Source organism: Dryobates pubescens, chromosome Z, assembly GCF_014839835.1.
Source record: "Dryobates pubescens isolate bDryPub1 chromosome Z, bDryPub1.pri, whole genome shotgun sequence".
NCBI classification, from domain to species: Eukaryota; Metazoa; Chordata; class Aves; order Piciformes; family Picidae; genus Dryobates; species Dryobates pubescens.
The window spans coordinates 47,371,894-47,395,275 of NC_071657.1; the positions used below are offsets into that span (position 1 = coordinate 47,371,894).

Sequence of the window (23,382 nt, forward strand, 5' to 3'; positions counted from 1 at the left end):
GAAGTGGTTTTAAAATGATCAGGGACTGATTATTTTCTAGTCCAAATGTAAGGAATCAAGTCACAGCACACATTCCCAATAAGAACAGAGGGGCAAAAAAAAATCTAATTCATTTCAGAGTAAAGCGTACTGTATTCACAAACAGTTAAATATTCCCTAGAGGTCTGTGACAGAGAAGATCAGGTTGCAGTGAGTCAAGCAAATCTCTCCAGCTTGATAATCAGAGTTTCAAGAGAGCTCTAAGCCAGTGAAATATATACCGCCAAGTATGCATCAGTAAAAACGAAGTTCTATAATTCCGATATTTAACTCAATATTAAATCAAAAAACACAGAGATGCATTGGAGTTAATCTTCAGAAACAATCAGGAAGATTTATTGTTCTTCAAGAACATGACTGAAGAGAAAGCCTTGGGGAGAAAGGCTACCAAGGCCTAAATAGATGCAGAAAATCTGTACTGAATGCACACATGAAAAATATAACAAGCAAAGGAATTTCACAACTACTTCAGGAGTCTGAAATCAAGCCCAGTGAGATCAAAAGCCCATTGTAAAAATTAAGCCAGCAGAGAAAGGTGGTAGGTTCTTGAAGGCATCTGTTGTGCAGGATGTATTCTGTAAATATTTTTTGATTCCTGGCCCTAGAAAATTTATCTTCTGCATCTCAAAAATATTTAACAGAGGTTTACAGACACTGGGTGGGATACTTAGAAACATCTCTTAATCTACAGAATCAATTGGACTGGAGTATTTCTTCAAAATTTTGGTCCCTGCTAATTTCCTGAAGAAGACTGGTCCTTTAATGAAAACAGTTGTCTTAGCATCTACAAATAGAGTTTCTATTAAACTGAAAAAAATTCTTCCTAGCAAACTGACAGATAGGAAGATTGAGCAAAAAGTCTTCTGGAATGGTAAAAGAGAGCATGAGACCAGTTTGCAGAAATGGAAAGTTCCTTTGTTCTTCTACTGCTTTTACCATATGCTGTAAAAATTTCAAGCAGTACTACCAAGGTGTCAGCAGAAGGAGTGTTTTTCTGGATCCACCTTTACCACATATGAAAAAAACCCCCAAAAAACAGATGAAGGCAGACAGTTTCCTTCCTCTCTGTTAAAAGGCACTGAGATGTCCATCTGCCAGCCCAACAGGAGCTAAGATTCATGTTGTTAAGTGGGTGTTTCAACTTGTTAAAAGAAAGAATTACTATCTTTTGTTACACTTTCGTGTAACATGGGCAGAACCAAGAAGGCCTACAGTGCTCTATAGTAACAAGTGAAAAATTTGGGGGCTCAAGTTATCTTTTCCTCCTTTTTACCAGCTGTGGGGATGAGGGCAGCCAGAAACAGATGTATAAAACACATTGACCTCTGGCTCCATGACTGGTGCAGTTATGAAGGGTACGGTTTTTGCAACAGTGGGAAGTTGTTTTCTGACCATAACCTCCCAGGGAGGGATGGAATCTATCTGCCTAGTAGGGGCAAGGAGATCTTTGGCAACAAGCTGGCCAACTTAGGTAAGAGGGCTTTACAGTGAAGAACTTAACAGGTGGGGGCCAAAAAGGCAATGCTCAAGCCATGACACTGAGCCGGGGAATAAACCTGGCCAGTCAGAGCAACAACAAAAGTGCCTCAGCTACCTGTCTTGATGAGAATCAGAAGGCCTTCCACCAACCTAGGTTGAGCACTATGTGCTTAGCTCTGTCTCTGAAATGCCTGTACACCAATGTATGCTGCACAGGGAATAAACAAGATAAATTAAGAGATCTCTGTGGGGTTGTTTGAAGTGTGTAATTAAGGGAGGTTATTAATTTATGATATGAAAATTCAAAATGGGAAAATTAATTTGTCATTAATACTCAAAATCGATTAATAACCATTTATCATTATTTATATGGAGATTCTAGTGCATGATTGTGGATATATCCCATAAACTGGTACCATATGACAATTTGAACCCACTTTGGAAAGATATACTTTTGTTTGCAGCCAAGCTAGTTGCTAAGCAACTGTTACACAGGCTGGCTGCCAACCTGGCTCATTCTGGGAAAGAGGAGACCTGGATGGGCTATGGCTGCTGGGGACTGGTTCCTGCTGGAATCTCAGGGCTTGCAGGGCCGGCACAACTCCCGGGGCTGTTTCTCCAGACAGCAGCAGTGGGGGCAGCCTTTTCCTCCCACAACTGCAGGGCTGGGGGTGGGGCTGAGAAGTAAAGTTCTGCTAGTGAGCAGGTTCCTTTTGGCAGGGCTCAGGTGGCTTTCTCGGTGTGGCTGTCCCTCCTGAAGCTACGTGGGGAGGGAGGGGGACAGCGGCGTGGAGTGGCTTTCCCCTGGCTTAGCTCAAAATGAACAAGCAGCCAATCTTTCTCAGCAGGGACTACTTTGCCATTTCTAAGGTTACAGGCAGTCATTTGTACAGGACACTCACAGGCAGTCCCGGCTCTGAATCACGGGCATGGACAGTGCTCTGGATTTCCATGGCACATACAGGGCTGCAGAGCAAGCACGGGCAGGCTGCTCTTCTTCTCCCATGACCAGTGGGGTCAGGCAGGGTGCAGCTGGATGCTGTTCCTGCTTTTGCAAGCTGGCACACAAAGGATTGTGGCTCATCAGTCTGCTGCTCGTAGATGCGGCAGACGTTTGGACTTGCTGAGATTCAGGCTAGTCCCCTCCCCGACTGGGCAATCTTACCCTTGGGGGTGCAGTCCCCTTTAAGACACTGTGGCTCTTTTCCAGCAGGTGGGACTTGTAGATACAATGCAAAGCTGGTGGTAGCTCCAGAGCAGCTTGTGAAGGACTCTTTGCAGGTTTCCAGGTAAACTAGGGCACAGTGGCTTTTCCCAGGTTGCTGGCTTCTCTCCATAATGCAGAGGCTGGTATTATTGCTTAATAGAAGCAATAGCAAGGAGCTTAATAGCAAGAGCAATAGTGTTTAGGCAAAGAGTGACTTGTTTACAACTTGGGGTAATACTTACACATTATTCAGGCCTTGAATTTGGATGAATATTCAGCTGTGATTAATACCTTCCAGTCTACGACCAAGTTTGTATCTAGAATTATACCCAAACTTGGAAGGAGAATAAGCTAAGCATAAGCATCCTATGCAATAGCTTCATGGTGTTGTTTACCCCAAAGAAAGCAGGTTTGGTTGTTTACTTATGGCTGGCTGGCGGGCGCCCTGGTCCTTTGTTTTCCTAGCTCTGGGCTGAGCACCCACTCCAGAAAGGAGGGAAAAGGTGGGGATGTTAACCAAACATGTTGGGACAAGTTTGGGCAAGATCTGGGGCATAATTCTGAGCATAGAATGCCTTCACAACAAAGGGCCACGATCAGATTGCAGTTGCAGAAAAACAGTTACTGGGATGCTGTCATGGATGGCTGTGTCCTTTTCAGGAAAGGCAGATCAGCAAGGCAAGGTGGTGAGGCTGCTTTTTAGGTGAGAGAGCAACTAGAGTGTACAGAGGTCTGCACAGGAGACATGAAGAGCAACTTGAGAGTTTGTGGGTAATAATTAGGGGGCAGGCTGCTATAGGAGACAGCTGTGACTGTCACATCTATTATGGGCCACCTGATCAGGAGGGGCAAGCTGGTGAGGCTTTGTATGAGCAGCTAAAAGTAGCCTCACAATCATGGGCCCCAGTTCTCATGGAAGACTTAACTACCCAGACATTTGCCAGAAAGGCTACATGGCCAGGCACACACAATCCAAGAGGTTCCTACAATGCATTGCTGATAACTTTTTGACAAAGGTGATGGAAGAGGAATACAATTGGACCATACATTGACAAACAAGGAGGGACTAATTGAGGATGTGGAGGCTGGGGACAGACTTGGCTGGAGTGGTGGAGTTTTGCAAGAATCAAGATTGCAACCCTGGACTTCAGAAAGTCTAACTTTGGTGTCTTCAGGGAACTACCTGGAAAAATCCCATAGGATAGCGCACTAAAGGGTAAGTGTGTCCAATAGAGTTGGTTAATGCTCAAGCACCATCTCCTCCAAGCTCAAGAGTGGAGAATACCAAGGAGAAAGAAATCAGGTAAGGCATCCATAAGACTGCTTGGTTGAACAGGAAGCTGATGAATGAACTCAAGTGGAAGAAGGAAGTTTAGAGAACATGGCAGAAAGGGTCGACCACTTGAGAGGAATACATCAATGTTATCAGAGTATATGGAGATGAAGGTCTCCTTAAAATTAAACCTGTCAAGAGAGGTCAAGGACAACATGTGGTAGTATTAGGCTGTGGTAGTTTTAGGCTATGCCTTTAAAGTTTTTCACAGATCTTGAGCAGAAAAGTAGTAAAATGTAAATAAATCACTGTTGGGTGTGAAAAGGAAAATAAAGATAATTCTAAACAATTCCATCAGAGAGGTATCTGCCGTAAGATTGGTTGCACCAAAAAATTCCTCCTTCTCCTCTCTTCCCACTCCTTTGCTCAGGAGAGATACTAACTTGCTTCTGCTTGACCTTGGCTGCATTGTTTTGGTTAAGTCTAACAGCAATTTTCTCTATTCCTTTCTCCTGTTTGGACAGGAGGATAGAGGGAGCAGAAAAGGAGAAGCTGGTAGCTTCCCCTGGTCTTTTGACCAGGGGGGTTTTGTGCTGTTTGTTAATTGTCAGTATCTGTAAATACTGCAAATACGGCATATTTTGTACACATTCATTGCATTTCATCATAAATTGTAGTTTTGCCTGTAAATACAGCTTTCATTTGCTTCCAGCTGAGCTGGTCTGGCTAAGTTAATGTTGGGGGGTGGAATTTCAACCCACCACATTACAAAATTAATTGGCACCCAACGTGGGGCAATTGCTTGATTAATTTCTCCTCAGATCAAGGAAGCAAAAAGGAAGTTGTTTTGGGTTTTGTGGCATTTGGTGTACTCTGTACTAGCTGTGATATTTTATAAATGGTTTGTTTCTGCAGTAATTGCTCAAGTTATCAGGTACATAGTATATAAGCTGTTTCTTTGGTTTAAATACAAGTTAAAGAGGTTTGGTGGTTCATGCCTTGGATTTGTTGCTTTGGGGAGATACAGCAATTCAACTGTGAGTGTACCTCCTGAGTTTGTTGAATTTAGTGTTCCTGTATCTGAGAATTATTTTAATGGTTTGAATCTTAAAATGGTTTGTTCATTATGCCTACATTTGCTATTAGTGGTGGTAATAATAGGTCTGTTATTAGCATTGTACTGAGAGAACCATGCAGCTAATTGCTCTGTCTCAAGGCAGAGAAGACGTAAGAAGTCTGGCTCTAATGCAGAGATTTCTAGTGCTGAAGAAGACACAAAACTAGGCAGTAGTAGGCAGGCAGGAGTTAATGGGAACCACAGCAAGTGCCATGGCAGAACTGGCCCTGCTCAAGCAGCAAGTGGCTGTGCCGGAGGCAGCAGATCCCACACCAGCACCTGTAATGATGGCAGCAATGTTTTCACAGTCAGTGGCCATTAGCAAGGCAGAGAGAATTCTGCCCACTGCAGCATGAATTGAAATGAGTCCAGCAATGGTCCCAAAGAGTGCAAGGTGATGCTGTTTCTGTGCAAGCCTGTTCTGCTTCTGCCAGTCCTGCTGTGAATCTCCAAGCAGCACCAGTAAAATTGGTTGCTACTCTGGACAAGAAGCCTGATGACAAGGATCCTTCTGATCCAGGTCCAAGCTCTCCACATAAAACAAAGGGGACTTGTCAAGTAAAGACCAGAAGTCGAACCAAGAATATAGCTCAGGGTGATTTTGGCAAAGGAGAGAAAGTCTGTCTTAAAGGTCTAGTTAACTTAGTGAAGCCATCTATGGATGATGAAGATGCAGGACAGGGTATGAGTCCTAGTAGATCAGGAACCCAGAGAGGTGCTTCTCAACTTAAGGAGACTGTACAAAGGCTTTCAACAGGAAGACAGCAGGATGAGGAAGATGAGGATGATGATGATGATAATGATGACATACAGTCAGCTACTGCACCCAGGTGGGAAATTAGGCATGTAAGAAAAGATTACATTACAGGAGACACTGAGCCAATACTGAGCTGGTTAGGAAGATGCTTTGACACAGGTGCTCCTGCTTTAGTGGTAGGTGATAAGTCAGCGGCTCAGCTTGGAACACTCTCAAAAGATACCAGAATAAATAAGCATTTAGCCACTTGCCTGGGTAAAGTTTCTCTGTGCACATGCCTCCTATTGGCTGTCTTAATGAGACACATATACAGGGATGACGTCCCATGGAACTCTCAGAGATGGAACACAATAGATGAGGGAATCAAGTACTTGAGAGAGTTTGCTGTGAGAAAAGTACATTATGGAAGTCATGGTGCCCTGAATCCTGATGAAATTCCTGTGGGAACAGGTCTTGCCAAGAAGCTCATCAAACTTGCTCCTCCTAATTATGCTACTATTCTGACAAGCAGAATGGTTCCACTATCTCCCCAGGCAGCCCATTCCAATGGACAATCACTCTTTCTGTATAGAACTTTTTACTAACATCCAGCCTGAACCTCCCCTGGCGCAGCCTGAGACTGTGTTCTCTTGTTCTGGTACTGGCCGCCTGGGAGAAGAGACCAACATCTGTCTGTCTACAACCTCACTTCAGGTAGTTGTAGAGAGTAATAAGGTCACCCCTGAGTCTCCTCTTCTCCAGGCTAAGCAACCCCAGCTCCCTCAGCCTCTCCTCGTAGGGCTTATGTTCCAAACCCCTCACCGACTTTGTCACTCTTCTCTGGACTTGTTCCAGCAAGTCAACATCCTTCCTAAACTGAGGGGCCCAGAACTGGACACAGTACTCAAGGTGCGGGGGAGGTGGTGGAGTCGCCATCACTGGAGGTTTTCAGGAGAAGACTTGATGGGGTGCTTGGTGCCGTGGGTTAGTTGTTTGGGTGGTGTTGGATTGGTTGATAGGTTGGACGCAATGATCTTGAAGGTCTCTTCCAACCTGGTTTATTCTATGTATTCTATGTATTCTAATGGTGGCAAGAAATTATGGTGGAATGCCTCCTACTGTTGGCCATTTCACTGACCAAATGAGGCAACTGGAGGATAGTCTCACACTTGTTTCCTTGGTCTCAGCCATTGAAACTCCTTATGGTGAGAAAAAGAACTGCATGAAAGAGCTGAAGGAGGAACTTAAAACCTCCATATCCAAATTGGCGAAAGGGGATGATTCCAATTCTTTTTCCAGCTGGATACAAGTTTCAACTGCTAGAAACAGACATCCTTCAAGAAGGCCATTTTGAACTAGGCTAAACCAAAACAGGTATAACAGAGGCAATCACATGGGAGTATTTGGATAACTCTGTGTGATTAGTTTGGTGAAAACATGAATAGGTGGGATGGTCAATCAACTTGTGCTCTCTTCAGGAAATTACAGGAGTTGCAGAGCAGCAGAGCTCGAGGTAACAATACCAGAAGGGTGGCTGTCATTTCCTCAGTTTCCCAGAAAACTCTAATAGCTCCCAAAGTGATTCTGACACTAACACTAGGCATGGTGTCAACTGTACATGCGGATGTAATCCCCATAATTAGGGGTGCCCTGCCTCCCGCCAGGGGGAGGAAAGGGATAATGGAGATAACAGAATCTATTGGGATGTGTACATCCAGTGGCCTGGCACTTCACAATTTCCGAAGTACAGGGCCTTGGTTGACACAGGAGCTCAGTGCACCATAATGCTATCAAATTATCAATGGTCAGAGCCTATAACTATTCTGGAGATCACTGGTGGATCTCAAGAGCTGACTAAGATACAGGTTGACATAAGTTTAACTGGGAAATTGTGGAAGAAACACACTGTTGTGACAGGAGCTGATGCACCTTGTATTTTGGGAATTGACTTTCTGAGAAAAAGGCGTTTCGATGACCCAAACGGTTACAAATGGCCTTTTGGAAGAGCAACTGTGGAAACTGATGGAGGAAAGTTGAAGTTGTCTATTAGACAGCTGTTCTTATCTGTAAAGATCAGTTTGTAAAAGTTATCCATTTCCTTCTCACTCACCTTTATGCTTCTTAACCTACTCAACTCTTCTCTGAGATCCATCACTTCATCCTGGAGATGTGCCAACCAGCTAAGCAGGTCAAACACCTGCTCACACCTCACACACCTGTTGCCTGTAAAAGGCTGTGGCATTCCTCACAGCCTGTGGCCTTGATGCCAATATCCATTTTGGTAGGTGCAGAAAGTAGTCTTCCTTCTCTGAGTAGCCACCATTATGCCTTCAGTAAGACTGAAGCACCTTGTGTCCTGCCCACACACCCTGCTTGTGCCAAGTACTGAATTAATTCAAAAGGAGCCCCTGGGATACCTCACAACCAACTTGCTGGGTTCTAACTGAGATAATTCAAAAGGAGCCCCATGGGCACACTCAGTCACTATTTGCACTCCCTGTGCCTGTTAGCTTGCCTGTACCAACAGCCTGGTGCTCCCAGCTGTCTAACCACACCCCCTCCCTCTCACGCCCTGCTCACTGGGTTGCAACTAGTGAATAGGCTGTTGCCTCGCATCTCAGAGTCTAAGGATGGACAATGGTGTCTGACAGGTGACTTCCATGCCCTGAATGAAGTAACTCCACTGATGAGTGCAGCTGTACTGGACATGCTGGAACTCCAGTATGAGCTGGAATCCAAGGAGGCCAAATGGTATGCTACCATAGACATTGCTAATGCTTTCCTCTCTATTCCCATAGCAGAGGAATGGAGAGGAATGCAGGCCTCAGTTTGCCTTTACCCAGAGGGGCATATAGTACACCTTTAATCGTTTGCCCCAGGGGTGGATTCAAAGTTCAACCACTTGTCATGCAGTGATCCATAATGCTCCAGAGAAAGGTGGAGCTCTGGAACACATTCAGTTCATCAATGACATCATCATCTGTGGTAGAACTGCTGAAGAAGTCTTCAAGAAAAGTAACACAACAATTAACATTCTTTTGAAAGCAGGTTTCACCATTAAGCAAGACAAGGTGCAAGGACCTGCCAGAGAGATCCAGCTTCTAGGAGTGCAGTGGCAGGATGGTTGCTGTCACATTCCAATGGATATGATAAAGTCTCTGCCATGGGAAATGCCATCAGTGAGAAGGAAACTCCACATTTCTTAGGTACAGTGGGATTTTGGAGACTGCACATTCTGGATACAGTCAGATTGTGAAACCTCTTTATGTGACTTGAAAGAGAAATAGTTTCCAGTGGGGTCATGAGCAACAAGCAGCCCTTGACCAGATAAAAGCGAGAAGTAATCCATGCCATGGGTCTGGGACCTTTTTGAACTGGTCCAGACATAAAGAACATTCTGTACACGGCTGCAATTGACAATGGTCCAACCTGGTGCTTACGGCAAAGAGCTCCAGGTGAGACACGCGGATGTCCACTTGGTTTCTGGAGTTGTGGCTACAGAGGTTCAGAGGCAAATTATACTCCAACAGAGAAAGAGATTCTAGCTGCCTATGAAGGAGTAAAAGCTGCTTCTGAAGTAACTGGAACTAAGCCACAACTTCTTCTAGCTCCTAGATTGCCAGTTTTGAATTGGATGTTCAAAGCTGAAGGTTCTTCACCACATCATGCCACATGGTCTAAGTGGATGGCTCTGACCACACAGAGCACTTGAATGGGAAATCTTGAAAGACCTGGTCTGGTGGAGGTGATGACAAGTTGGCCTGAAGGCACCAACTGTACTAAACCTTCAGAGGAGAGAGTAACTCATGCTAAGGAAGCTCCTCCTTACAACGACCTTTCTGATGATGAAATATTCTTTGTTCACAGATGGTTCCTGTTGTCATGTTGGAAACAAGCAGAGATAGAAGTCTGCAGTGTGGAGTCCAACATGCCGAGTTGCAGAGGCAAAAGATGGAGAAGGTGAATCCAGCCAATTTCCAAAGGTACAAGCTATTCAGCTAGCTCTTGACGTAGCTGAACACGAGAGATGACCAGTGCTTTATCTCTACACCAATTCATGGATTGTAGCCAATGCTCGGTGGTTGGCTAAAGGACTGGAAAAAGAACGGTTGGCAGAAAACAGGAAAGCCTATTTGGGCTGCCAATCTGTGGCAAGACATTGCTGATCGAATCAAGAGAATTCCAGTGAAGATGAGACACATGGATGCTAACATTCCCAAGAGCAAAGCTACTGAGGAACATCAACACAACCATCAAGAAGATTTAGCTGCAAGAGTTTCTCAAGTAGATACAAACTCTGATTTTGATCTTGACTGGAGACACCAAGGTGAGCTCTTTTTAGTTCTGTGGGCCCACAATGAATCAGGACATCAATGCAGAAACGCAACCTACCAGTGGGCTCATCACAGATCAATTGACTTTTCCATGCAAGCTATCATGCAAGTCATACATAACTGTGACTCTGTGTGCCTCAAGTGAAGAAGTGAAAACTGGACAATTTCCTGAGAATGCCCTTGAAGTTACCAATTATCTTGTGCCATCATCTTCATTTCCAGGAATTTAGTAGTCTAGTCAATTCATCTAATTCATTCCATTCTTCATTTATTTCCCATGACTCAAATAGTGCAGCATTAATCTTATAGATACAGCTTAAAGAAAAGGTGTGTGAGACCCAAGATAAAGCTTAAATTACTGCAGTTTAAATCTTTTGCACAGACTTGTGTAGAATTTCACTGACTCATCAGATTTAACTCTAATTAAAAAGTTAGTCTTATTGCTTTTCCAAGCTCAGGGCACTTAGCCTTTCCAACTAAATGTTTATGTCACTGATCATATTGGCAATTTGTTACTTTCAGTGGAGACTGACATCCTAACATCACCCTGCCCATTAAGCTACGTCCTAAGTTCCATGTCTACATGTGTTTTTTTAATACCTCCAGGGACTCCATCACTTCCCTGGGCAGCCTGTTCCAATGCCTGAGATTATCTACACTGTCTACTCAAACATTTCCAAAAGCTTTACATCTTGCAGAACAGAATGGTATGAAAATACACTGTTGCACAAAAACACATCTAATGCAAGTCACTGCTTTGTAAGTGGAAGAATAGTGTTTTCAAGAAGACTAAGATTTGAAAGGTAATGAAAGAACTAAATACTTACTTAGCTTTGATCACATCACAATTCTTTTGGGAGAGTTCTTCCTGTTTCACTGCCACTTGAGATGATAAGCTACAGCATATACTGTGTAACTCTTTCATTTGTACTCTTGCTTCTGCTAAATCTGTTTCCAAATTCTGCAAAGAAATAATTCAGAATGTATTAAAGATAATGTATATGAAAGAGTTGAAATCTACTATGTGTGTTATCTGCGTATACAGTCAAATGGAGGTGCACATACATACATGCATATGTTTATTGTGGTCTAAGCAAATATACATAGGTATTATGTAACATACATAGGTATTATGTAGGTATTTCAAGCCCAGAGAGTGGTGGTGAATGGTGCCACATCTAGCTGGCAGCCAGTCACTAGTGGTGTGCCCCAGGGATCAATACTGGGCCCCATGCTCTTTAACATCTTTATTGATGATCTGGATGAGGGCATTGAGTCCATCATCAGTAAATTTGCTGACGACACCAAGCTGGGGGCAGGAGTTGATCTGCTGGAGGGTAGACAGGCTCTGCAGAGGGACCTCAATAGGCTGGGCAGATGGGCAGAGTCCAGCGGCATGAGATTGAACACATCCAAGTGCCGGGTTCTGCACATTGGCCACAACAACCCCATGCAGAGCTACAGGCTGGGGTCAGAGTGGCTGGAGAACAGCCACGCAGAGAGGGACCTGGGGGTGCTGGTCCATGGTAGACTGAACATGAGCCTGCAGGGTGCCTAGGCAGCCAAGAGGGCCAATGGCATCCTGGCCTGCATCAGGAACAGTGTGGCCAGCAGGAGCAGGGAGGTTATTCTGCCCCTGTACGCTGCACTGGTTAGGCCGCACCTCGAGTCCTGTGTCCAGTTCTGGGCCCCTCAGTTTAGGAAGGATGTTGACTTGCTGGAACGAGTCCAGAGAAGAGCAACAAAGTTGGTGAGGGGCTTGGAACACAAGCACTACGAGGAGAGGCTGAGGGAGCTGGGGTTGCTTAGCCTGGAGAAGAGGAGACTCAGGGGTGACCTTATTACTCTCTACAACTACCTGAAGGGAGGTTGTAGACAGGTGGATGTTGGTCTCTTCTCCCAGGCAGCCAGTACCAAAACAAGAGGACACAGTCTCAGGCTGTGCCAGGGGAGGTTCAGTCTGGATTTTAGTAAAAAGTACTATACAGAGAGAGTGATTGCCCCTTGGAATGGGCTGCCTGGGGAGGTGGTGGAGTCGGCATCATTGGAGGTTTTCAGGACAAGACTTGATGGGGTGCTTGGTGCCATGGTTTAGTTGTTTAGGTGGTGTTGGATTGGTTGATGGGTTGGATGCGATAATCTTGAAGGTCTCTTCCAACCTGGTTTATTCTATGTATTCTATGTATTCTATGTGCATGTGTGCATGTATGAATAACGTGAAATACCAGAAAAAGCATATATTTGAAATTTTGGGTGCCTACCTATTCCTTAGTGTAGGAATTTTTTCTTAATTCATTTTCTGCATGTGTCAGGAGAATCCTGAATCAAATCTCTGCAAAGCTATAGTATACTGTTTAACTACTGAACTGATCAAACTTTGCTTTTTATGTGGAAATCAAACAGAAAAAACCACAACTCCTAAAGAAAACCAGCTATAAATTCACTGCTCTAAGTTGTCAAAAAACAAACAGAAAAAAACAAACAAACAAACACAATATTGCACAAACAAAATAAGAATCTTGGATATAGCTTCATTTTTGAGACTGCTTGTTAAATCTGCCCTGATATTGCACTTCTAATTCAATACTGGAATGTTTTTTTTGAGAGAAGAAATATCATAGTAGAAAACTGATGGAAATGCTCACTGAAAACAATGTAAATAAACAGTGGTTTGCCTTTTACATTAAGCTTTACTGTAGAGGTTAGTCACAAAGTCTCATGGTGTATCTGGGAAATATAGCAGCAAGGCTGTTCACTCAAGCAGGACTTCAATCTCTACATAGTGACCTTACAAGAATTCTCTGGAGGCTTAGCTTCTTACTTCAATCCTTAAGAAGCTTTGTACAGCTATTTTCCCAGAGTGTTGGGAGGCAAGAATGAAAATAGAAATTACAGCAATATTGTGAGAGACTAAAATCTGGTCTCTTCTGATGTGACTCAACAAAGATAAAATCACCTTTGCTGCTTGCCCAGACAAGAGCTGGCGTGTATTGGGAAGAGCCACTGGAACGACTCTTGGGAAGGTGCAAAGATAATGATTGCTCACTGGACCACAGCTGGCCTGACAACAATGGACCCAGGCCACTCTTTGATTGGCGAATATGCATAAGACAAGATCATCTCCACCCATCAGGTACCCTGGAAAGGGAGGATGGTGAGACAATGGATTCACCACTTGGCCCCTGATTTCCTGGGGGAACAATACTTGGACACATACCGAAGGACTAAAAACTGTGTAAAAGACTTGAGCAACTACTGGCTCAGTAGAAGGAAAACACAGAAGAAGAAAAACACAGGAGAAGGACAATGCCACTAAGAAGGAAAACATGAGAGAAGGTGCAGAGGAGTTTTCCCGCGGTGGAACAAGCGGCCGACTCAATATGAGTGATAAAGCAAGTTCAACTTTATTGGGTTCACATCAGACTTTTATAACTGTACGATAATGTATGCCTACTCGTCATTGTCCTATTGGCTCTAACCCAAAAGGTCATGCTCAAATAGCCTCCTACTTGTGGTTTACTTCCTCTTCTACCTGGCTCTCAGCTTCGCCCAAGTTGTTTACCAAGTTCTCAAGGGCAGGCCGTCTTTGAGAGCTTGCTGATCGACCTCCAGCTCGGCCAATTCTTATGCTAATAGCCTGATCAGCATCAAAGACTGGGTTGTGCAGCGCTTCCAGGGGTCCTCATCCTCTCTCTCTGAGCCATTCTCCAACAATTCCCCCTTTTTCTTTTTGCACAATCAAGGCTTTGGCGGTTACCTTATCTACTCTACGCATAATGCAACCATAAACAATTCTCAATACAATTAACATCGACAGAATTATTCCTAAACAGCGCAACCCCTCCTTAAGCAGGCCCATTAACCAAGAAGAAAGATTACCAAATACAGACTGCTACCAAATGACAAACAGGTTATCATCCTTCCTTGTGGGGACACAACTGTCCACCCTCATTAACAAAATGTGGCTGATCCCACCTTATTTGTAGGAGTGGTCACTGCAGCAAGTCTGCAGTGGCTGCTGAGCCTTGAAATCTACTGCCAAACACAAAACACGTTTAAGTCCAGTTGTGAGTGTTAGTCCCTACCGCCTGAGATCCCAAAAGTTCTAGCACCTGAGGATCCCATGACAAGGTCCTGCCACATAAAGAGAGTCCGTGACCACATTCAAAGGGCTTTGTAATCACTTTGAAAAAGCCCAAACAACGGCAACAAGTTCAAGAGTCTGTAAGGAGTCCCTTTTTTTTTTTTTTTTTTTTTTTTCTTCCAAGAGTTTGTGTTTCCATTGTCCATTTTCCTGCCAGGTTGCTGCTGCATGTTGTGACTTCCATCCGGCATCCGTGAAAACTGTAACTGCATTTGCTAGTGGCCTGTTGCTCCTTCCGTGTTTTTTTTTGTTCGTTTGTTTGGGTTTTTTGTTTTGTTTTGTTTTTTTTAATAGAGTTGTTTTTGGCTCTTTATCGATTACGCACTATTCCTCTCCATGTCTTTCCGTGCTCCGCGTCCCTCTGCGCTCTGCATCCTTCTGTGCTCCGCATCCCTCCGTGCTCCACGTCTTTCCGCGCTCTGCGTCCTTCCATGCGCCGTGTCCTTCCGTGTTCGTTACTATGCAGCTCCACATCAATCCGCGATCCCGTGTCCTTCCACGGTGGTAGCCCTCCTTGGACAGTGCAGACCTCATACCGATTGGTCTAGGCAGTCCTCTCTTCGAGATGCCCGCCAGTTGCTGCTACCAGCACTGCATCCGAGCCGCATCCTCCTATGACTTTTTCATATCTTTGTCCCTGTTCAGGCACCACCTGTGGAGGAGTTTTCCTGCGGCGGAACAAGCGACCGACTCAATATGAGTGATAAAGCAAGTTCAGCTTTATTGGGTTTGCATCAGACTTTTATAACCATACGATAATGTATGCCTACTCGTCATTATCCTATTGGCTCTAACCCAAAAGCTCATGCTCACATATGCTCCTACTTGTGGTTTACTTCCTCTTCTACCTGGCTCTCAGCTTCGCCCAAGTTGTTTACCAAGTTCTCAAGGACAGGCCGTCTTTGAGAGCTTGCTGATTGACCTCCAGCTCGGCCAATTCTTATGCTAATAGCCTGATCAGCGTCAAAGACTGGGTTGTGCAGCGCTTCCAGGGGTCCTCATCCTCTCTCTCTGAGCCATTCTCCAACAAGAAGGAAAAGCCCAGGGGAATGCTGCTCTGAAGAAAAATGGAGAGAATACCAGGAGAGAAAAAATGACAAAGACATCACCATGGAGCCAGAAAGAAGCAGACCAAGAGGAACCCTCTCTCCGTGTCCTAAGTTCTGTCTGCTGCAACTTATGGAGCTGAAGAGGCTGCTCGGAGGACAACATCTCTTCTACAGCCAAAACTGCAGCTCCCTTCCTCTACAGACCCAACATCTCCTACAGCACCTTTCCTCGACAGACTCAAACTGTCTTGGGGGGTGAGGGGTGTGGTAAAATAATTCCTTTCTTCTTCTCTCTCCCTCTTCTCTCTCCCTCTTCTCTCTCTCACACTCTATTTTCTCTCTCTCCCCTTCTGATCCATCCACTTTATTTTGTAATAAATAGTCTAGCTGTTGATATTTTGGCCATGTTTGTGCCTCTAATTTCATAACACAGGAATATTCAAAAGAACTGAGTCTCTTTCCCTCTCTGGACCGAGACAAATATCTACAAATATGTTTCAGAAAGTGGCAGTGGCCTTAGACCTACTTCGGTATTATGCTACTCGCAAATAAAATAACTTGCTCTCAGGCAAATATTACAGGATTTATTAATAATTTTAAATAAATACCCCCTAATTTACTGCCAACAACATTTAGTTTATCTTCCATTTATTCCATTTCCATTAAAGAAATAAAGAAATGCGTACTTTTTCCCCTTCAGTAAAAATATCTCAAATACTGAAGGTACCAAAATATTTTTACAACTGAGAAGTGAATAACTGTCTCTCTTTAAAATAACACAAAAATCTCTTGGATACATATCACAAGTATGTTACAACCCAATTCACTGAATTTGACAAGAATCATTATGTCCTATTAATAACAGTAGCACTGTGAGGAAATGGGAAAATTTGTGAGTCAAAGAGGTAAGAAAAGTTTTAGCTTCATAATAAATTTCAGCTACATACCTGGTGTACCTGACTCATGAATCATCACTGAAGCCCAAAGGCTAGGTAGCAAATATTATTTTTTCTCAGATAACAAGAGATTTCAGAATGATAAGAGAGAGAGCTGGCAGATGAGCTGGCCAAGCCACTCTCTGTCATTTTTCAGCAGTCCTCGCTCACTGGAGACATCCCAGAAGACTGGAAGCTCGCCAACATGGTGCCCATGCACAAGAAGGGCCGGTTGGATGAGCCAGGGTATTCCAGGTCTGTCAGCCTGACCTCAGTTCCAGGCAAGATTATGGAAGAGGTCATCTTGAGTGCAATCACACAGCACTTACAGGATGGCCAAAGAATCAGGCCCTGCCAGCATGGGTTTAGGAAGGGCAGGTCCTGCCTGACCAACCTGATCTCCTTCTAGGATCAGGTAACCCTCCTGGTGGATGTGGGGAAGGCTGTAGATGTAGTCTACGTGGACCTCAGCAAGGCTTTTGACACCGTTCCCCACAACAAACTTCTGGCCAAGCTATCAGCCTGTGGTTTGGATGGGCACACACTGCGTTGGGTTAGGAAGTGGCTGGAGGGCCGAGCCCAGAGAGTGGTGGTGAATGGTGCCACATCCAGCTGGCGGCCAGTCACTAGTGGTGTGCCTCAGGGATCAGTACTGGGCCCCATGCTCTTTAACATCTTTATTGATGATCTGGATGAGGGCATTGAGTCGATCATCAGTAAATTTGCGGATGACAAGCTGGGGGCAGGAGTTGATCTGCTGGAGGGTAGACAGGCTCTGCAGAGGGACCTCAATAGGCTGGACAGATGGGCAGAGTCCAACGGCATGAGATCTAACACATCCAAGTGCCGGGTTCTGCACACTGGCCACAGCAACCCCATGCAGAGCTACAGGCTGGGGTCAGAGTGGCTGGAGGCCAGCCAGGTAGAGAGGGACCTAGGGGTGCTGGTCGATGGTAGGCTGAACATGAGCCTGCAGGGTGCCCAGGCAGCCAAGAGGGCCAGTGGCATCCTGGCCTGCATCAGGAACAGTGTGGCCAGCAGGAGCAGGGATGTCCTTTTACCCCTGTACGCTGCACTGGTTAGGCCGCACCTCGAGTCCTGTGTCCAGTTCTGGGCCCCTCAGTATAGGAAGGATGTTGACTTGCTGGAGCGTGTCCAGAGAAGGGCAACAAAGTTGGTGAGGGGCTTGGAACACAAGCCCTATGAGGATAGGCTGAGGTAGCTGGGGCTGCTTAGCCTGGAGAAGAGGAGACTCAGGGGTGACCCTAGACAGGTGGATGTTGGTCTCTTCTCCCAGGCAGCCAGCACCAGAACAAGAGGACACAGTCTCAGGCTGCACCAGGGGAGGTTTAGGCTGGATGTTAGGAAGAAGTTCTATACAGAGAGAGTGATTGCCCATTGAAATGGGCTGCCTGGGGAGGTGGTGGAGTCACCATCATTGGAGGTGTCAGGAGGAGACTTGATAGGGTGCTTGGTGCCATGGTTTATTTGAATAGGTGGGTTGGATTGGTTGATAGGTTGGAGACGATGATCTTGAAGGTCTCTTCCAACCTGGTCTATTCTGTTCTATTCTATTCTGTTCTATTCTATTCTATTCTATTCTATTCTATTCTATTCTATTCTATCAACATATGAAAATGCTTGAGTGCAATAAGGTATTTATACTCTGCAACCAAATCATCTTAGATTTCTGCTTTTTTTTTCTCCCCAGCAGCTAAAAGTTATTGTATATGTTAATAAAGATGGTAGAAGTTCCCATTTTCTGTGAATAAATCTCATTGGCTATTTTTCGCATCATCCATTGCAGCAAAGAACAGGTAACAAATTAATTTGTCATAAATGCAACTTTAGAATTTAGAAATGGTATTTAAAAGTACCTTTGACTACTTTGTCCCAGTTGTGAGAGAAGCAACCTCAGATTTTTATTTCTATTAACAAATTAAACAGTTCAATCTTTTGTATCAATTTTGAAAACTTGACTTTTCATGGAACCATTACTTAAGGAGTAAAACATGAAGACTGGGGCAAAGAGGGACTGGTTATGCACAGAACTTACATACTGAAATATCATTTATTGAGGTGTTCAGCTGAGCTTTTGTACCTAAGGCAGAAGTCTGTGCAAACTTTTAAAACTCTTGTTTCTGAGTATCCCCAATTTTTAATGTCATATGGACTTTATTATGTTGCCTTTTAGTTAATACATTGCATAAATGCAGACCAAAGTTAAGTGAAACATGAAATCTCCTGATTTTCAAATTAAAGCTAATTTCAATTGGTCATACAGACTTTAGAATTCAAGCATTTAAAACATATTAAGGCAAAGTAAGTACTATTTTAAACACAGTTAAGTCTAAACACCTAACAGTTCAGTTATATATAATGAGTAATAAAACAGATTTTTGACAAAAATACAGAGCAGTAAAAGGTATGATACTTCCTATGTGCATTTGCAGCCCAGAAAGCCGATCACATCCTGGGCTGCATCAAGTGTGCAGTGGTAATGCACTCTTGTAGTGGTGAGATGGTTTAATCCACCCGCACCCACATAAAGCACAGCTAAACTCAGATGGAGAAGCAGATGGAAAGCTGTATTTTACAAGCACCTCACATCGCATCTCCAGCCAAAGCCTCAGCACAAACCCAGCATCTCCTGCAGCACCTTTATAAGTCCTTCCCTCTTCTCTCTCTCCCTCTCTATCTTCTCCCTCTCCCCTTCTTATTTCCATTTTATTTATGTAATAAATAGTCTAGCTGTTGATATTTTGGCTTCGCTTATGCCTTTAATTTCACAACACAGGAATATTCAAAGAACTCAGTCTCCTTCCCTCTCCAGACCGAGACAGAGGCTGCCTAGGGTGCAGTGACCACGAGATAGTGAAGTTTTCAACATGCAGGGAAATAGAGAGGAGCACCAACAGAACCTTCACCTTGGACTTCCGGAGGGCAAACTTCAGCCTCTTTAAGAAACTTATTTGTAAAGTTCCCTGGGTACCAACACTCATGAACCGAGGGGTCCAGGAGGGTTGGACCTACTTCAAACAGGAGCTCTTGAAGGCACAGGAACTGGCGGTTCCCATGTGCCGAAAGATGAGCCGGCGGGGAAGGCGACTGGCCTGGATGGGCAAGCAGCTCCTGGAGGAATTAAGGGAAAAAAAGAGTCTGTATCACCTTTGGAAGGAGGGGAAGGCTTCTCGAGGTATGTTCAAGGAAGTGGTTAGATTATGTAGGAATAAAATTAGAGAGGCAAAGGCCCAGCTGGAACTGAAGCTGGCCATCTCTGTGAAAGACAATAAAAAGAAATTTTACAAATATATCAATGCTAAAAAGAAGGGCAAGAAGAACCTCCACTCCTTATTGGACCTGGAGGGGAACACGGTGACCGAAGATGAGGAAAAGGCTGAGGTCCTGAACACCTTCTTTGCCTCAATGTTTAACAGCAAGGTAGGAGTCCAGGATGAGTGGCCTCCTGAGCTGGGTAATAGGGTCGGGGAGCAGTGTAATGCCTCAGAAATCCATGAGGAATTAGTTCAGGACCTGCTGAGCCACTTGGACACTCACAAGTCCATGGGACCGGATGGGACCCATCCTAGGGTGCTGAGAGAGCTGGCAGATGAGCTGGCCAAGCTGCTCTCCATCATTTTCCTCCAGTCCTGGCTCACTGGAGAGGTTCCAGATGACTGGAAACTGGCCAGTGTGGTCCCCATCCACAAGAAGGGACAGATGGAGGAACCTGGAAACTCCAGGCCACTCAGCCTGACCTCAGTGCCAGGGAAAGTGATGGAGCAGATTATCCTGGTGGCAATAACTGCGCACCTGAAGGATGGCCAAGGGCTCAGGTCCAGCCAACATGGATTTAGGAAGGGCAGGTCCTGCCTCTCCAACCTAATCTCCTTCTATGATCAGGTGACCCATCTGGTGGACGTGGGGAGGCCTGTGGATGTAGTCTACCTGGACTTCAGCAAGGCCTTTGACACCGTCCCCCACAGTAAACTGCTGGATAAGCTGTCAGCTTGTGGCTTGGACCGCAACACTCTGTGCTGGGTTAGGAACTGGCTGGAGGGCCGAGCCCAGAGAGTGGTGGTGAATGGTGCCACATCCAGCTGGCGGCCAGTCACCAGTGGCGTCCCCCAGGGATCAGTGCTGGGCCCCATCCTCTTTAACATCTTCACTGATGATATGGATGAGGGGGTTGAGTCAGTCATCAGCAAGTTTGCAGATGACACCAAGTTGGGAACAGATGTTAGTCTGTCAGAGGGTAGAAAGGCTCTGCAGAGGGACCTCGACTGACTGACAGATGGGCAGTCTAATGGCATGGCATTTAACAAGTCCAAGTGCCGGGTGCTGCACTTTGGCCATGGCAACCCCATGAAGAGCTACAGGCTGGGGTCAGAGTGGCTCGAGAGCTGCCAAACAGAGAGGGACCTGGGGGTGCTGATTGACAGCTGCCTAAACATGAGCCAGCAGTGTGCCCAGGTGGCCAAGAGGGCCAATGGCATCCTGGCCTGTATTAGGAATAGTGTGGCCAGCAGGAGCAGGGAAGTCATTGTGCCCCTGTACTCTGCATTGGTTAGGCCACACCTAGAGTCCTGTGTCCAGTTCTGGGCCCCTCAGTTTAAGAAGGGCATTGAAACACTTGAATGTGTCCAGAGAAGGCCAACAAGGCTGGTGAGAGGCCTTGAGCACAAGCCCTATGAGGAGAGGCTGAGGGAGCTGGGATTGTGTAGCCTGGAGAAGAGAAGGATCAGGGGTGATCTCATTGCCCTCTACAACTACCTGAAAGGTGGTGGTAGCCAGGAAGGGATTGGTCTCTTCTCCCAGGCAACCAGCACCAGAACAAGGGGACACAGTCTCAAGCTGTGCCAGGGGAGGTTTAGACTCGAGGTGAGGAAAAAGTTCTTCACTGAGCGAGTCGTTCGTCATTGGAATGGGCTGCCCAGGGAGGTGGTGGAGTCGCCGTCCCTGGAGGTGTTCAAGGGGAGATTGGACGTGGCACTTGGTGCCATGGTCTAGTTGTGAGGTCTGTTGGGACAGGTTGGACTTGATGATCCTTGGGGTCTCTTCCAACCTTAGTTATACTGTGATACTGTGATACTGTGTAAACTGTCACAGCAGTGTAGCCAGCAGGTTGAGGGAAGTGATTCTCCCCCTCTACTCTGCTCTGGTGAGACCCCACCTGGAGTACTGCGTCCAGTTCTGGAGCCCTTATTACAGGAAGGATCTGGACGTGCTGGAAGGTGTCCAGAGAAGGCCTGGAACCCCTCTACTCTAAGGACAGACTGCGAGAGTTGGGACTATTCAGTCTGCAGAAGAGAAGGCTCTGAGGTGACCTTCTTGTGGCCTTCCAATACCTGAAGGGGGCCTACAAGAAAGCTGGTGAGGCCTACAAGAAAGCTGGTGTCAGGTACTGATAGGACATGGGGGAATGGAGCGAAAATAGAAATGGGTAGATTCAGATTGGATGTTAGGAAAAAATTCTTCACCATGAGGGTGGTGAGATACTGGAACAGGTTGCCTAGGGAAATGGTGGAAGCCTTGTCCCTGGAAGTTTTTAAGGCCAGGCTTGATGTGGCTCTGGGCAACCTGATCTAGTGTGAGGGGTCCTTGCCAATAGCAGGGTGTTGGAACTAGATGATCCTTGAGGCCACTTCCAACCCTAACAATTCTATGATTCTGATTCCAAATACTTTTATCTATAACCATTTTTATTATCACTTGAGAACAATAAAATTCCATCATTGAATTTGCACATAAATTACTTTTAAATAATTTCAGGGATATGTTATTTTCGGGTGTATATATTAGAATATCGTCTGCAGCCCAGTATCATGTAGTGTGATAAGATTGTATTTGGGTTCTATGGATAAGGAAATTATTATTCTTTATTCTGCCCCTGTACTCAGCACTGGTTAGGCCACACCTTGAGTAATGTGTCCAGTTCTGGGTCCCTCAGTTTAGGAAAGATGGTGACTTGCTGGAACATGTCCAGAGAAGGGCACCAAATCTGATGATGGGTTTGGAGCACAAGCCCTATGAGGAGCGGCTAAGGGAGCTGGGGTTGCTTAGCCTGGAGAAGAGGAGGCTCATGGGAGACCTTCTTGCTGTCTACAACTACCTGAAGGGAGGTTGTAGCCAGGTGGGGGTTGGTCTCTTCTCTCAGGCAGCCAGCACCAGAACAAGAGGATAAAGCTGCACCAGGGGAGGTATAGGCTGGATATTAGGAAGAAGTTCTTCATAGAAAGAGTAACTGCCCATTGGAATGGGCTGCCCAGGTGGTGGTGGAGTCATCATCACTGGCGGTGTTTAGGAAGAGACTTGATGGGGTACCTGGTGCCATGGTTTAGTTGATTAGATAGTGTTGGATGATAGGTTGGACTCAATGATCCCAAAGGTCACTTCCAACCTGGTTAATTCTGTTCTATTCTATTCTATTCTATTCTATTTATAAGCATCTCGTTAACAGCCTATCTGGCATCCAATATTTATTCTCTAGTATTGAGCCAACTCTCTCAGCACCCTTGGATGCAGTTCAGCTGGTTCAATGAAGTGTATGACCAAAGTTTTCTCAGGCGGGGTTCTCAGGCTAGCACCTGTACTGTGCTAGTCTCCTTCCTTCATCTTCTCAGGATATTGATCTTCCCAATTTCATGGCCACTATAGGCAAGGTTGTCATTGATGACTATTTCCTTAATGAGTTCCACCTTGTTTGTGAACAGCATGGCCAGGTGTGTGCTATTCCTATTTGGCTCAGGAAAAATCACCTCAAAATATTTCCTCTGTCATACTCTAAAGATCACTTCAACCTGCTTGTGAACCCATACTGAAACACCAAATCTACTTATTCCCATCCTTGACATCACATGACTGTGATCCACCTTTCACTCTTCAGCATGCCTTATTAGTCAGGAAGATAGATTCATTAAAAATCACTCTGTTTCCACTGAAGGTATGGATAACAATTGTTTTCAATAATATGTGCAATGTTACAAGAACTACATTTGACAATTTGAAAATTATTAAACCAATTTATTGCTCTTTAGATTATCTCCCAAAGCATCAGTAAACTATTTGT

At 45.1% G+C, this 23,382-nt stretch overlaps 1 protein-coding gene across 1 annotated transcript in view; it reads right to left on the reverse strand.

The window, feature by feature from the left end:
• The window catches only part of CNTLN (centlein), a 230,655-nt gene that overhangs the window by 158,299 nt on the left and 48,974 nt on the right, over positions 1 to 23,382 (reverse strand). Inside the window, exon 6 of the mRNA XM_054177772.1 lies at positions 11,013 to 11,146. Within this exon, the coding sequence (XP_054033747.1) occupies positions 11,013 to 11,146 (134 nt within the window). The remainder of the gene's footprint in view (positions 1 to 11,012; positions 11,147 to 23,382) is intronic.